This window comes from Cyrtonyx montezumae, unplaced genomic scaffold (assembly GCF_038088225.1).
Source record: "Cyrtonyx montezumae isolate F1298 unplaced genomic scaffold, pur_monq_1.0 scaffold_35, whole genome shotgun sequence".
Classification (NCBI taxonomy): domain Eukaryota; kingdom Metazoa; phylum Chordata; class Aves; order Galliformes; family Odontophoridae; genus Cyrtonyx; species Cyrtonyx montezumae.
Window position 1 is genome coordinate 2,012,551 of NW_027072040.1, and position 12,484 is coordinate 2,025,034.

The 12,484-nt window shown below is 49.0% G+C and overlaps 1 protein-coding gene across 2 annotated transcripts in view; it reads left to right on the forward strand.

Annotated features, from left to right (window-relative positions):
* ZFHX3 (zinc finger homeobox 3) overlaps nucleotides 1-12,484 on the forward strand; it is a 135,514-nt gene that overhangs the window by 68,801 nt on the left and 54,229 nt on the right. For both annotated transcript variants that reach the window (XM_065745361.1, XM_065745362.1), the window contains one exon: nucleotides 1,600-1,831. In XM_065745361.1, the coding sequence (XP_065601433.1) occupies nucleotides 1,600-1,831 (232 nt within the window). The remainder of the gene's footprint in view (nucleotides 1-1,599; nucleotides 1,832-12,484) is intronic.

The window sequence follows — 12,484 nt, forward strand, 5'->3', positions numbered from 1 at the left end:
TGTTTCTGAGCTGAAGAAGGAAGCAGAGTCAGTGCAGCTTGTGGGAGAATAGGGCAGGAGGAGGTTTTACTGCAGAAATGGAATGGAAGCGGAGCAGAGCGGGGCTGGCTAAGCAGGGCTGTGCGTGCCGTCACGCGGCTTTGGTGACCGGCTCACCAACCTTCGTTTTCATGTCTTAAGCCATTGCTCTTTTTCTGGCTCAGGAAGAAGGTAATGCATGCAAACAATAGAAATAAGGGGAGGAATAAGTTCTTATGAGGGAAAACAGCAAAAAAAATCTTCCGAGGGCACCAGTGGGATTAGTGCCCTGGTGGATTCTTCAAATATTACAGTGAATTTAATTAAATACATCGTGATCCCAAAAGAGGCTAGTCTAATTAGCTAGATCTAGAATACATTTATTCTCTTCCCTCGCACTCCCAATCAGAAGCCTCAGCATCGGCTCCTATCCTATTTTTAATCATTCCTGGACTCAGAGGGCTCTCCTTCCTCCGTGTTAGCTAAGCACACAGAGCTGGGTAATATGTCTTTAATCTTATCTGAGCTGTAACTGAGATAATACCCTTCAGAATTTTTACCAGAAGGTCCTGTCTGCACGTAGACAATATTTTTGATTGACAAACCTTGAGATCATATCCACATTGCCCTGCTTATGTGCCCCGAGCGAATGTGTGGTGAGGAAGGAGTTCTGTGGGGTGACATGGAGGCCAAGAAAGGGCTCTTGAGGTTGGACAGTCAGAGCTGGTGTGGACTGCTGCTTGGCTGCAACGTAGGTCTGTGCTGGAAGCACCAAGGAGCCTTCACCGAGGAGTGTCCCCTGTCCCTTGGTATCCATTTTTCCTGTGTCTGAGATGAGGCCTTGCTGCGGGAGTGGGGAATGTTACTGCAGAACCACTGCCCCATCTGAGCAGAAGCAGCCCCGCAAGCAGAGAGCTCTTCCCTGCGGTTCTCAGAGACAATTGCTGCCTCCCTGGGCTCTGTGACATGGAACAGTCATTCACTTCTCTAGAATGGTGGGACCTCTGTGCGAAGGAATTGATAGATTTTTGCCAAGCAGTCAGAGTGTATGTTCAAAGCAGCTGTGCTGGCTGTGACAGCACGGCCTCAGAGGGTGACAGCAGTTCTCCCAGGTGCCATCCCCACTGCTGGCAGTGCCCACACCGCTTCCAGGGCCATGGGGCAGCATCTGAGCGGAGCAGTGGGTGCTGGGGGCAGAGTTCCCCATTGGAGTGTGTCTGTCTGACATGAAACTGAATGCCTTCCCAGCTTTAAGTATCAAGGAGTTAGCTACATGTGTGCTATAAATAGTAGTTAATGTTGGATCTGGTGTTTTCTTTCACCGAAGTTATCCTGCCAATCTTTCTTCTTTTTATTATTTTATTTGGTTTTGCCTCTTGTGCTCGTTTTGACGTGCTGTGTTCCTTTTGCTTTCTGATCCAGAGAGCATGTGGTATCTTGAGAATAAACAGTCTTGGTCGTAGTGCTTCTTTTTGAAAAAGTGATTTCTTACCTAATTCCCAGGTGGCTTTTAGCAGTTTGCAGTGGTCTAACCTGGAGATGGTACAGGAAATTCACATCTCTCTGCTTTGTTCTTCACAGCACCTTCAGCATCACGAGAGCGGGGTTGAGGGTGAAAGCTGCTATTACCACTGTGTCCTCTGTAACTACTCCACCAAGGCCAAGCTGAACCTCATCCAGCACGTGCGCTCCATGAAACACCAGCGCAGTGAGAGCCTCCGCAAGCTGCAGCGCCTGCAGAAGGGCCTCCCTGAAGAGGAGGAGGACTTGGGGCAGATCTTCACCATCCGCAAGTGTCCGGCTGCAGACGCGGGTGAGTGCGGCTTCTCTTGTTCGCACAGCGTTGGGCTCTTGCTCGTGTGTCACAGTGTTTGACCTTAGGGCCATTTGTGGCATTTCTTGGCAAGCAGTGATTCTCTCTTTTTTTCCCTCGCTGTTGTGGGGATGATGCTTGTTGTTCATGGATAATAAGCCGTGGAAGCCGTGGCTGTGCTGCAGCAATAACAGAATGCTGTTGTACCTGTGGTGTTGCAGGTAGCTCTGCCTCACAGGGCTTATGGTTGTGGGTCTGAAGCACCAAGGGCTTCTGCCCATGCTTCCTTTCATACTTGTAGGTGATTTTCTCAGTTCCTGTAGGGTTAAATGTAGCTTTGATATGAGAAGTGTGCGTTCAGGTTACAGTCTTATGCAGCGGAGTATTGTTTGCCGAAACATTTGGGCACCTCTAGCATATCAGAGTACTGTACTTTCTGCAGGTGTTTCTCATTGTGTCAAGTGATGTCTTGCACACTGCTGCATTCCTGTTGACTTGTCTGCTGATGTTCAGTACAGTAGTCACATTGACGTGGAGGAAGATCTGCCTGAGGGCTAGGCAGGAGAAGGGGCAGATGTGGCAGATGTGCTTGCCAGTTATCCACATCTCCTCTTGACAAGTGGGCAAAGTGAATGGCACAGTGCAAGCATTTCCTTGTGCAGAACGGGATAGGGAAGGGATTGCAGCTGTGAATCTAGTGAGAGAAAATGCCCTAAAGGAGACAATGAGCGTGGCCGAAACAGAAACTGTATTTTATTTAATCATTTAAAAGTTTTGGAAGCGTCTTGTGTTAGGAAAAAAATCAAGATCTCATGAAGGCCTCTTCAGAGGGAGGAGGAGGAGAGGTCACCCAGGAAGGCTGCTACGTGTGCTGTCAGGTGTGATGCTGCAGCTGAGGGCATGCAGCTGGATGGAGGTCACCACAGCAACCTCTGAGCTGCAGCCTGGGCTTCCATCCATGGCTGCTGCAGATGTGGGTGAACCTCACAGAGCAGTGCTCTGCGAAGCTGATGTTCTGCAATGAATAGCCACAGTGAGAGGCTGGGATGAGCGACTGGAGCTTAAAGCTGCTGAGGAAGGAAAGCAGCTCAAGGAAAACATATGTGGGTCGTCGTAATGTCCCTTGAACTAACACTTGGGTTGCTTTGCTGTTAAGCCTGTTGGTAGGAATGATCTGAAACTGCTGCAAAACAGACAGAAAGTGAATGGGGAGATTTTTTATTTGGAATTAAATGACATCTTCGGGAAAAAAGTGCCTGATCTGTGACCGTGGAGGCCCAGCAGAGTCGCAGGAGTGCACTGTGCCATCCCAAAGGTGGCGGTGATAGGGGCAGTGCAGCGCGGGCACCGCACCATCCCGGAGGGGACAGGAGCTCTGAGAGCAGTTCTGCCTCTCCACGATGCTCTGCTCTGAAAGAACAGTCAGCTTTTGAAAGGACATGTTGACCAGAGTTGTACGGTTTGTGACTTTTCTTAAAAACAAAAAGATCAGAGAGGAGACACTGTCTGTGCCCTCCTGTGTCTTGAAGCTGTTTGTTTGCTTTTTACTTCTGAAATATCTTTTCCTTGTGCATCTGCCAGGATTATGGCATTGCAGGTACTGAGTACAGAAACTCACAAGCTACAAAGGAAAAGGTTTTGTCAACCACTTGAAAAAAATGTAATTTTTTAAAGCTACAGATCTTAATTAATTATTGAGAGGAAATCTCAGGGATGCGGCTGGCCCTGTGCAGGAGCAGTGCCTGGCTTCCCAGAGCTGCCTCGTCCCGTGCTCCCCATTCATGCACAGAAAGCAGGACCTTTCCTTTGCTCTCCAAACTTTCAAACTCAGTGCTGAGAGATGCTTCTGCTGCGCATTTCTCTGCCTGGTGCTCTCAGTATCTCTGTGCTGCAGGGCTGAGTGGCGGGGCAGGCGTGTCCCAGGGCCCACTGAGGCCTTTGATTTGTTTTGGGTCCAAGATCACCTGCACTTATCCACCGCACTTCGTGTGTGGGTTCTGTGTGTGGATTCCACGTGTGGGTTCTGTGTGTGGGTTCCTTGCGTGGGCTCTGTGCACAGCCCTCGGGGCCCAGTGCCGTGGTTCTGCTCACCGCGCACCCTTTGCAGTACTGCCTCTCACACAGTGCGGTGCTGTCTCTGCTATTTCCCTCTCATGCTTTTTATCCTCTTTTCTGTGGGCTAGGCAGACCTTTCTCACTGCTCTGTGATGAGAAGTCTCTTGTGATAACTGATAACATGAGAAAATCTTTCCTGTGTTTCAGACGCCTTGAGTAGAAAGTGCTTTTCTGATCTGTGACACTTCTCTGTCAGCGGGGCCCGCGGGGACAGTGACTTTTTGCTGGTGTGCTGCATTACAAGTGCTCTGGTTTGTTTTGATGCCTGCTATTACTCCCCGGTAATCATTGCTGTGATTCTCTCTCCTCTCCTGGTTAATTATATTTGTTTAGAATCCGTTTTCCTTACAAAATACAATATTGGCTTTCATTTTCTCCAGATTGAGTCCCCTTTTGTTACCACTGCTCTTTCCGCAGACTCTTGAAGCCTTTTTTATCCCTCACCCTCTTCCACCTCCTGCAAAAATTCAGGAGGGAGCCCAGCCCAACCCCAGCCCAACCGCAGCCCCAGCCCAGCCCACGCACCGCAGCTCTGCGGTCCCTTCCTGCAGAGCTCCATGTTCAGTGCTGGGCCCAGAGGAGTGGGGGTGTGTGAGAGGTGGGGGTCCGCTGCTGCTCCCAAGGCACAGCCCTGGCGTGGTGCGTGCCAAGTTGAGGAGCTGCCCTCTCCTGTTGCAGGGAGTGCAGCAGCCGCGGTTGCACGTTCTGATTCTGGAGACCTCTGTGGCTTTGATTTACCTCTTTTTTTCTTTCCCTAAATTCTTCCAGCTTTTGCTAATGTTTTAATCTCTAACTTTACATAAATCCATTGGTTAGAGCAATAAAAGGTAGCTCAGCCCTTTTGCTGTACCTTTGTTAAACAGGATGCATGCACTGAGTAGATGGAGTCACGTCGTTCCCCTGCCTGCTCCATCCTCAGGTGCTTTGTAGCAGGGAGAAGGTGCCAGGGTTCAACATGAGTCCGCATGTACTTAACTCAGTGCTGTGTGCAAGCATATAACAAAAGCACTGCTGTCACTGGGGCAGTATGTAGATATTTGCTTGTGTAGAAGCATCTCAGTCTGTTGGAAGAGAGTGTCTGATCATACCTTAATTAGTCCTCTAACAATCTGCAAAGGTCAGTGCCAATTGCCTGTTCATTTACATTTGTAATTGTGATGGTTCTTGATTGCACATTAGTTGCAACTCATTCCCTCCCACCCCTCAGGAAACACATGCAGCAGCCCCAGAGCAGCCTGCAGATACAAGGAGCTTTGTCTCCGCTTGCGCAGCCCTCACTGAAACTTTTGTGTCTTTTATGGCAGAGAGCTTTAGAAGCTGCACTCCACTTCCAGTAAAGGGATGGTGAAGTCATTGTCAGGGAAATGATACGGACATCAAGCAAGAAATTCAGTCCTCCTTGAACTGGATAATTAAAGACAATTAAACTTTTCTGCTTGCTCTGAGAAGTGTGCTAATTGCACAGGAGGAGGGAGGAGGGCCCAGCCTGGACGCTCAGCGCTTCTGTTGATCAGAAAGAGTACAGCTTTAGGGGGCGGGAGTTTCATTTTCTTCTGTGGGGTATTTTTGGACTATTGCTGTAGTGTCCAGGCTGCTGCTGCTGCAGATGTCAGCCCCCTACTGCAGAAGCATCTATATAATGTTACCCAAAAGCTAATTGATTTTTAATGATGGGGGGGGTTAAGAAAAAACTAATAAAAACTGAAAGCTTCTCAAGATGTAGGGATGAATGCACTTACAGCTCATTAGGTGATGATAGAAATGAAGGAATGAAGGAACCCACGCCGAATTTTCAGTGCGGCTTTGCGGCAGATTCCTTGTAGAAGGCAGTGGGTGCAGGCAGCCCGATCTGCAGCCGTGCTGGGAGCGGGACGCAGCGTGCTGCTCGCCCGGTGCCATCGCTCTTGGCACGTGGGACGTGCGTTGTCACAGACACAGTAGCTGAGTGGTGATTGTAATTAACGTTTCCCCCTTTAGCAATTACTCCTGACCTGCAGGTGTGCTCCTTTCTTCTTTTCCAAGGAAGTTTGAGTAGCATAATCTGGACACAGTCTATGTGATTGCTGAGAATACTTAAAGTCAAACCTCACGGAGCTTCTGGACACTTCTGGAAGTCGTGTTCTGTTCCCTGGGAAGAGCTGATTATCTCAGCAATGTCAGTCATCCTGTAGACTGTGTCCTGCATAGGTAGCAAGTGAAAGAACAACTTCGGTGGGACTTCAGGTGCTTTTTCCTAGCACTGTATACTTCTGGAAAACCCCTTTGTCCTGTTGGACATGGGAGTGTTCCCCTATGACCAAACTAAGCCAGACAGTAATACCACTTGCTGTTTCTGAAAAAAAAAAAAAAAAAAGTTCTATGTTTTGCAGAGCAGAGGGATACTGCGCTGGGAACTGGCCCTCTGTGCTGGGCATACTGCTTCAGCAGTCCTCCTAACCTCTGCCAAATCCTGAGCAGCCATCCTCTTCCAACACACAAAGTCATTGTTAGGGGTCCTTGCATGTGAAGGCTGAGGGCAGGCTTTCTGGAGGCAGTTGCTAAACTCAGCCAAGTGCAGTCAAAGGAGCTTTGTTTGGGCAGGAAAGGAGCCGGAGCAGTGTCAGGAGGATCACTGCCTCTGTGTCCTCCCTTGCCCATCCCAGTCTTGCTGGAGCATCCAGCACTCTGTGGTGCACAGTGAGGACTGCCCACTCTGATCAGATTGAATAAGTTCCCTAGATGAATACCTTTACTGTAAAACTCTGTTCTGCTAGAAATCTGCCCTGTTCCCAGAGCTCCTGGAAGAATGGAGTACCCCATTGCAACAGCTTTTCTCCTTCTGCCCTGTGAGCAGGGGTGAGTGCAGCGTCCACATGTTGCTCATGTATTCAGCCTTGCGAAGGACTGAAAGCTGTAGCCTGAAATCAGGATGTGAATTTCTAATGAAACCAAGTATGTAAACAAATACAGCTAAAACTGTTGCCAGATGAGAAAATCCCTTGTGGTTTAAAATAGTGGTTACCAAACTCAGCTTGGTTTTGTCTGTGGTGGCTACAGACAGCTGCGTGCTGAAGTTGCTTGCACCTCTGTTTTCACTCTGAGTCATATGAAACACTTTGCTATTGTTCCTGTTTCCTAAAAGCAGTTTCTGGAGCTGCAGCAGGGCTGTGGAGGCATCGCTGCTGGGAAAGAGTGATGGTAAATGGGAATGCAAGCAAGTTCCCCTGGGATCTGGAGCAGATCTGTTTGTGAAATGCTCAGGGTGCAGTTTGCAGTGTGAAGAGATTTCTCTTAGGCAGAAAATAATAATTATACTTAGCGGAAGGGAATCTTGATGTTGGACACATTTGTCAGTAGCAATCTGTGACTTGCAGGTCTCACAGAACGTGTTACCCTTTTCCTTGAGGCCAGAGGTGCTGCACTCTGAATTTCCCTCTCACCAATCCAAGCTCACTAGTTCTTCCCTTCCCTTGGTGGCCGTGCTCTGCACTTAGAAATGGTGATCAGGCCATCTGTAAAATGAGGGGAGGCACATGGTTCAGAAAGAGGAAGGAGATCTTCCACAGAAACTTTCTGGGAGGGGAACTGTCCTGATACTTTCCAGCCTTGCAGAGTGGCAGCCATGAAGGCATTTCTCACACGCACTCATCAAGCACCAAGGAATTATTAATGCGTTGTTTCAACAGGGATACACGATGCTCCTTTGGAGTGTATCTTACATGATTGCAGTCTCCATACTTCCAGCGGAACTTAAAAACTTTTAAAATGAAGTTTGATAATGCCAAATGATATTTCTCCCTGCTTGAAATAACTCAAGTTTATTAATATGTGATGTCCTCTACTCGGTCATCACTAATGCTGGAGAAATGCATGTTGGTGCTCCATCTGATAGAGGTAATGGAGGGTTTCAGAAAGCAATAAGATTTTTATAAGCCTCTCTCTACTTTTTCATGGGATGTAATTGCACACAGCAATTAAAAACTTCCCAAAGCAGATTGCTTGTACAGTGCCTGCCAGAGAACAGTGTGCAGAATTTGTAGTGCAGTGTCCGCATGGACAGGAGCACAGCAGCTCCAGCCCTGCAGGTGATGCACAGATTTGTCAGGTTGGAACATCTGTGTGGTGCAGCCCTTCCCAAGGGGTACATATAAGGTGTATTTTGAAGAATTCATTATAAGATTTCCCATCTCCCCATAAGAAGAGCTCCAAAATGAAGTTTTGCATGCCGCCTCCTCCCACTGCCCTTGTTTCTAATAACCAGAGAGGTCCTCCATCACGTGCTGCTGCTGGTCATCCCCTCCTCTTCCAAACTGGATTCCTTCCTCTGGTGTTTAACAGCTAACCTCGTTTCACAGGCTTCCCCTTGCCATTTCCAGGCTTGTCCTTGATTGACACATTTAATAATCTACCAACCAAAATGACAGTCTGAGCTCCTGTGTGCAAACATCAAATGCTGCCCAGCTTCATTAGCTTCTCCTGGGCTTTTTGCCTCTCTCTCTCATCCTGCAACCCAATATTGTGTTTTCCCAATATGTTATCTGTAAACCCCCGAAGGCAGCAGCCTGCTCAGTTGTTTCTGAAGTGTTGCATGTAAATGCAACCAAATCATCAGTGTATAAATTGTGAGAGAGGCGCGCAGAGCAGCAGCACGGGCTCAGCAGGTCCTTGGGAGAGGGCCAGAACGGCCGCAGGCGCCCGGGCACGCGCACCCAGCTCTCTGCCGGGGTCCTGTCCTGTGGCACAGGGTGTGCAGCAGCTTTGTTCTCTGAAGAGGAAATCCATTTCTGTCATCTCGTCCTCAGACACGGGGAGTAAGATGAGCTATTGTCCTGTTTTGAGAAAACATTCACCCACGGTGCAATAACATACGTGAAATAGCAACAAAGAGGGAAAACAGCTCGTGGCAATATGTATGTTAAGCTGATTAAACTTGCAGTTCCCCTTTACTGAAGCATTTCTGATCTCTGTGCCAACCCCACCAAGTACCCCCACATGCAGGATTATCGTCTTGTTTTCCATGATCCCCTGTCATGCATGCTCATTTAAAACAGGAGGACAGCTTGTTGCTTTCCTCTGTTGTTCTGCTGAACCCTGGAATGTTTTCATTTTTAGCGTGGACTGAACAGCTTAAGGACCTTTCCAGCAAGTTCCTATTGGGAGTTGCAGTGTTTCTGCTCAGGGTCCCTCCTCTGGAGGATGTTCTCAGAGACCGGGTAGGTAGCAAGCTCTCTCCTATAAGGATGGGTACAGAGTCAGGTGGAAAGTTCTCATTCTGTCTCAGTTTCATGTTTTCACGGTGCTCAAGATTAAAGAGATACGTTACTTGCTGCAGGAAGTCAGAGTTGCTGGGGCTGTTCTCCTGGAAGGATGGTGATGAGAGGTTAAAGCCTCATGACTTGGGAAAATCGGTCTCTTCAGAAGCCAGAGGGACTTCTCTGTCTTGGAGTCATTCTGCAGCATTGTTTGTAGCCATTCCTCCTTGCGTGCATCCCCTTGCCCAAATGTGGCAGTACACCGTGCCTGTCTCAGTGACATCTTTCTGTCTTTGTGCTTGTAGGACACCACGGGACAGTTGATGTCTGGTCTGGCTTCAAAGAACTCAGGGGTGAAGTTGGTTCCACTTTAATATCTGGCAGAAACAGATTTCCTTTGTTATTTATTTTTTGGGTTGTTTTTGAGTTTAAAGCAGAAAGCGGTTGTGTCCTAGCTCTGTTCTGACCAACCACCAGCATATAGATAATCTCCAAAGGATATGAAAGGTTTAATCATTTTAATTTTGTTTTTATTAAAGTTTATTGTGACTTTTTCATGTGCCCCTGGTATTGCGTGGGGGGGGGGTAACAGATCCACACAACCCCCCGAGCATTCGCTTAATGAAACTCTAATGGGAGGCGCCTGGTGGGAGGGAGGTGGTGAGATAGCAGGGCTGGAGGAGGCAGAGCAGAGGCATGTGCTAATGCCACTGAAACGTGGTGGGAATCTCACCGAGCCCCATCTCACTCCAGCAGACACTTGTCATTGGGAGCTCATGGCTTTCATTAAGTGGAAAGAGGGGAAGCTCTGATGGCTGACTTGTTCCAGAATGCTTTTCTTGTTCATTTGCGTCTTACAGCTCTTTCCACCTCAGAAAAGTACAGGGAAAAGCACCAGATGATGTAGTAAAGCGATGGGAAGATCTTGGTCCCCCTCCTGTTCTGTTTTTATCCCCACCAAAACGAAGTCTGGAGCCAGATTGAAGCCAGGTTGTCAGCATTCGCTCTGCTGCGTTCAAGCCAACTGCTCTTACCTCCGGGACAGAAAAGCTGTGTGCTTTACCTATACTTCACTCTTAGTACTGAGTTTGGTCACCAAAACCTCTGCTGCTAGTGCCAGCAGCATTTTCTGCTTCTCTCCCTTTTTTCTCTCTTCCCACTCTCACTTTCAGAACAGGGATCTTCTGTCCAGAGGACTTCAGGTGGTTGTTGCAGTGGTGCAGGTTGAATTCAGGACTGAAGGACCACAGTAGAGCCATGGAAGCACTGCCACGAGAGCTGAATGATACTGCAGCCGTGTCTCTGGATGTGTTGGAGAAGGGTTAGATGTCAGCATGAGCAGCACAAGATTCTTCTTAGCAGCAGATTCAGCTCATGTCTGAAGTCCCCTCAGCACACCTGTGCAGGTTCTGTTCAGCCCACGCTTCACCAAGCAGGGCAGGGTTTCTGACTGAGCTGCTGCTGTGATGTTCTCATTGCAAGGAGAAAAGGAAAGCTTCCAAAAGTTTGGATACAGATGGGAACTGTTCCAGCAGACTGTGTTCTCCTGTCAACCCTAATTTACAACCATCCTTTCCACAGCATTGCATGGGAGCAGCTCATCTCCAGTGCCTTTCCTAGATGTTTGGCTGCTTGTAGCCATTCGTGCACTTTGCTGTTCTCTGCCTACATCACCGGGCTCCAAAGTAAATACACCTGAGGTGAACAAGCCTTCTTCTGTGTTAACAGGTTAATGAGTTGGGGGTTACCTCACTTGAATGCTTTTGTTGGTACATTAACTCGGAGCCTTTCCTCCTGTTCTGCTGTTACCCTCAGCCACAGGGGTCAGAGATCCAGACCCAAAAAGTGCTGATTCCTCGATTCCTTCTTGCTGCTAATTTGCCTGGTGACACATTAGGTGGGAACAGAGACAAAGAAAAAATCTTAGTCACGTTGAGCTGGACAGAGGCTTTGTGCTCAAGAGAACAAGGATGTTTAACTCGCCTGTAAGCAAACAGTGGGCAAGAGTGAGGAGGGGCCGTTCAGGGCAGGCTGTGCCTCCGCTCCCCGGCTGGCACAGCCGTGCCCACTGCAGCAGCCAGGCTGGGCTCCCTGCTGCCTCCTGGCTGTGCAGCACCACGCAGGAGCATGCTGGGCCCATGCCAGAGGAGGTGGGAAATGGGAGCAGGACCCCCTCCTGGCAGTGGTGTCTCAGGGTTTGCCGCAGCTGAGGGCTCTGCATGCGCTTTGGTCTCTGCAGTCAGCAGCGTGGAGTCTCACATTATGACTGCTGGCAGATGTGGGAGCACGGTGCTCTGCTGTCTCATCTCCCCTCGGTCGTACAGGCTGACACTGAAGGAGTGTCAGAGGCTGTTTCCCCTGGATGAGGTTTGCCTTGGCTGCATGCCTGTGGTTTGTGTCACGGCTGCAGCCCGTGAAGGTGGCAGAGTTTCCAGGAGCCCCTTCCGCTCAGCTGTTTCCTGCCCATCTGCACGCACCGTCAGCAGCGAGCCTTTCTGGCTGACTGCTGCGACGGGCCATAAAAATGAAAGTTGTTCTTGAAGCCAGACATCTTGTCCAGACTTGTGACTGTGCTCCAGAAGTGCCACTGTTCTTTGCTCTTCAGGGACAGAAACAGGGCTGAAACTTCTGAGATGGGGGCACCCAAAAAACCGCCAACGCCAGCAACGTGCTGCAGTTTCCATGTTGTGGAAGCATCCACAGAGCGTCAGGAAGTGGTGGGCAGGAGCGTGCCAGCTCGGGGGGGCCAGACCTGCTTCTGGATGTCTCCCTCAGTTACTGGTGGCTCCTACGGACCGGTTTGGCAGGATGCCGCTAGGCAGAATTGCCAAGCTTGTTTTCCTTCTCTGTTTTCATTGAGATGTAGGAAGAACAGGGAAGGAGGATGTGGGACGGTTGGTGTTTCTCGAGAGCTGTATACACAAGGCTGGATGCAGTCTCCCTTGGTGTAGCTGTAGTTCTGTGTCTTTTTGTAAGTCCTTTTTCCTGAAAAATGTACACTTTTAAAATAACCTGACATCTTTTATATAGAAAAGATCATCTGAGCCAGTCTAAACAGAGCTGTCTGAGTCTGCCTGGGGCACTACCAGAATTTGCAGGGCCATGGTGTGTGCTGGAGAAAGCAAATCCATGCTTCCTGCAGAGGTAAAGCTGTGTAGTTTGTACGGGTGCACAGAGTGATTTCATGGCCTTGTTTCTGTTTATCACACCGTGTAGTTGTGCTGGATTTCTGGTATCCAGCTCTGTCCTTTCATCAAAGTGGAGTCTGCAGGACAAGATCTCTTCATTTGTCATCCTGTGGTGCATT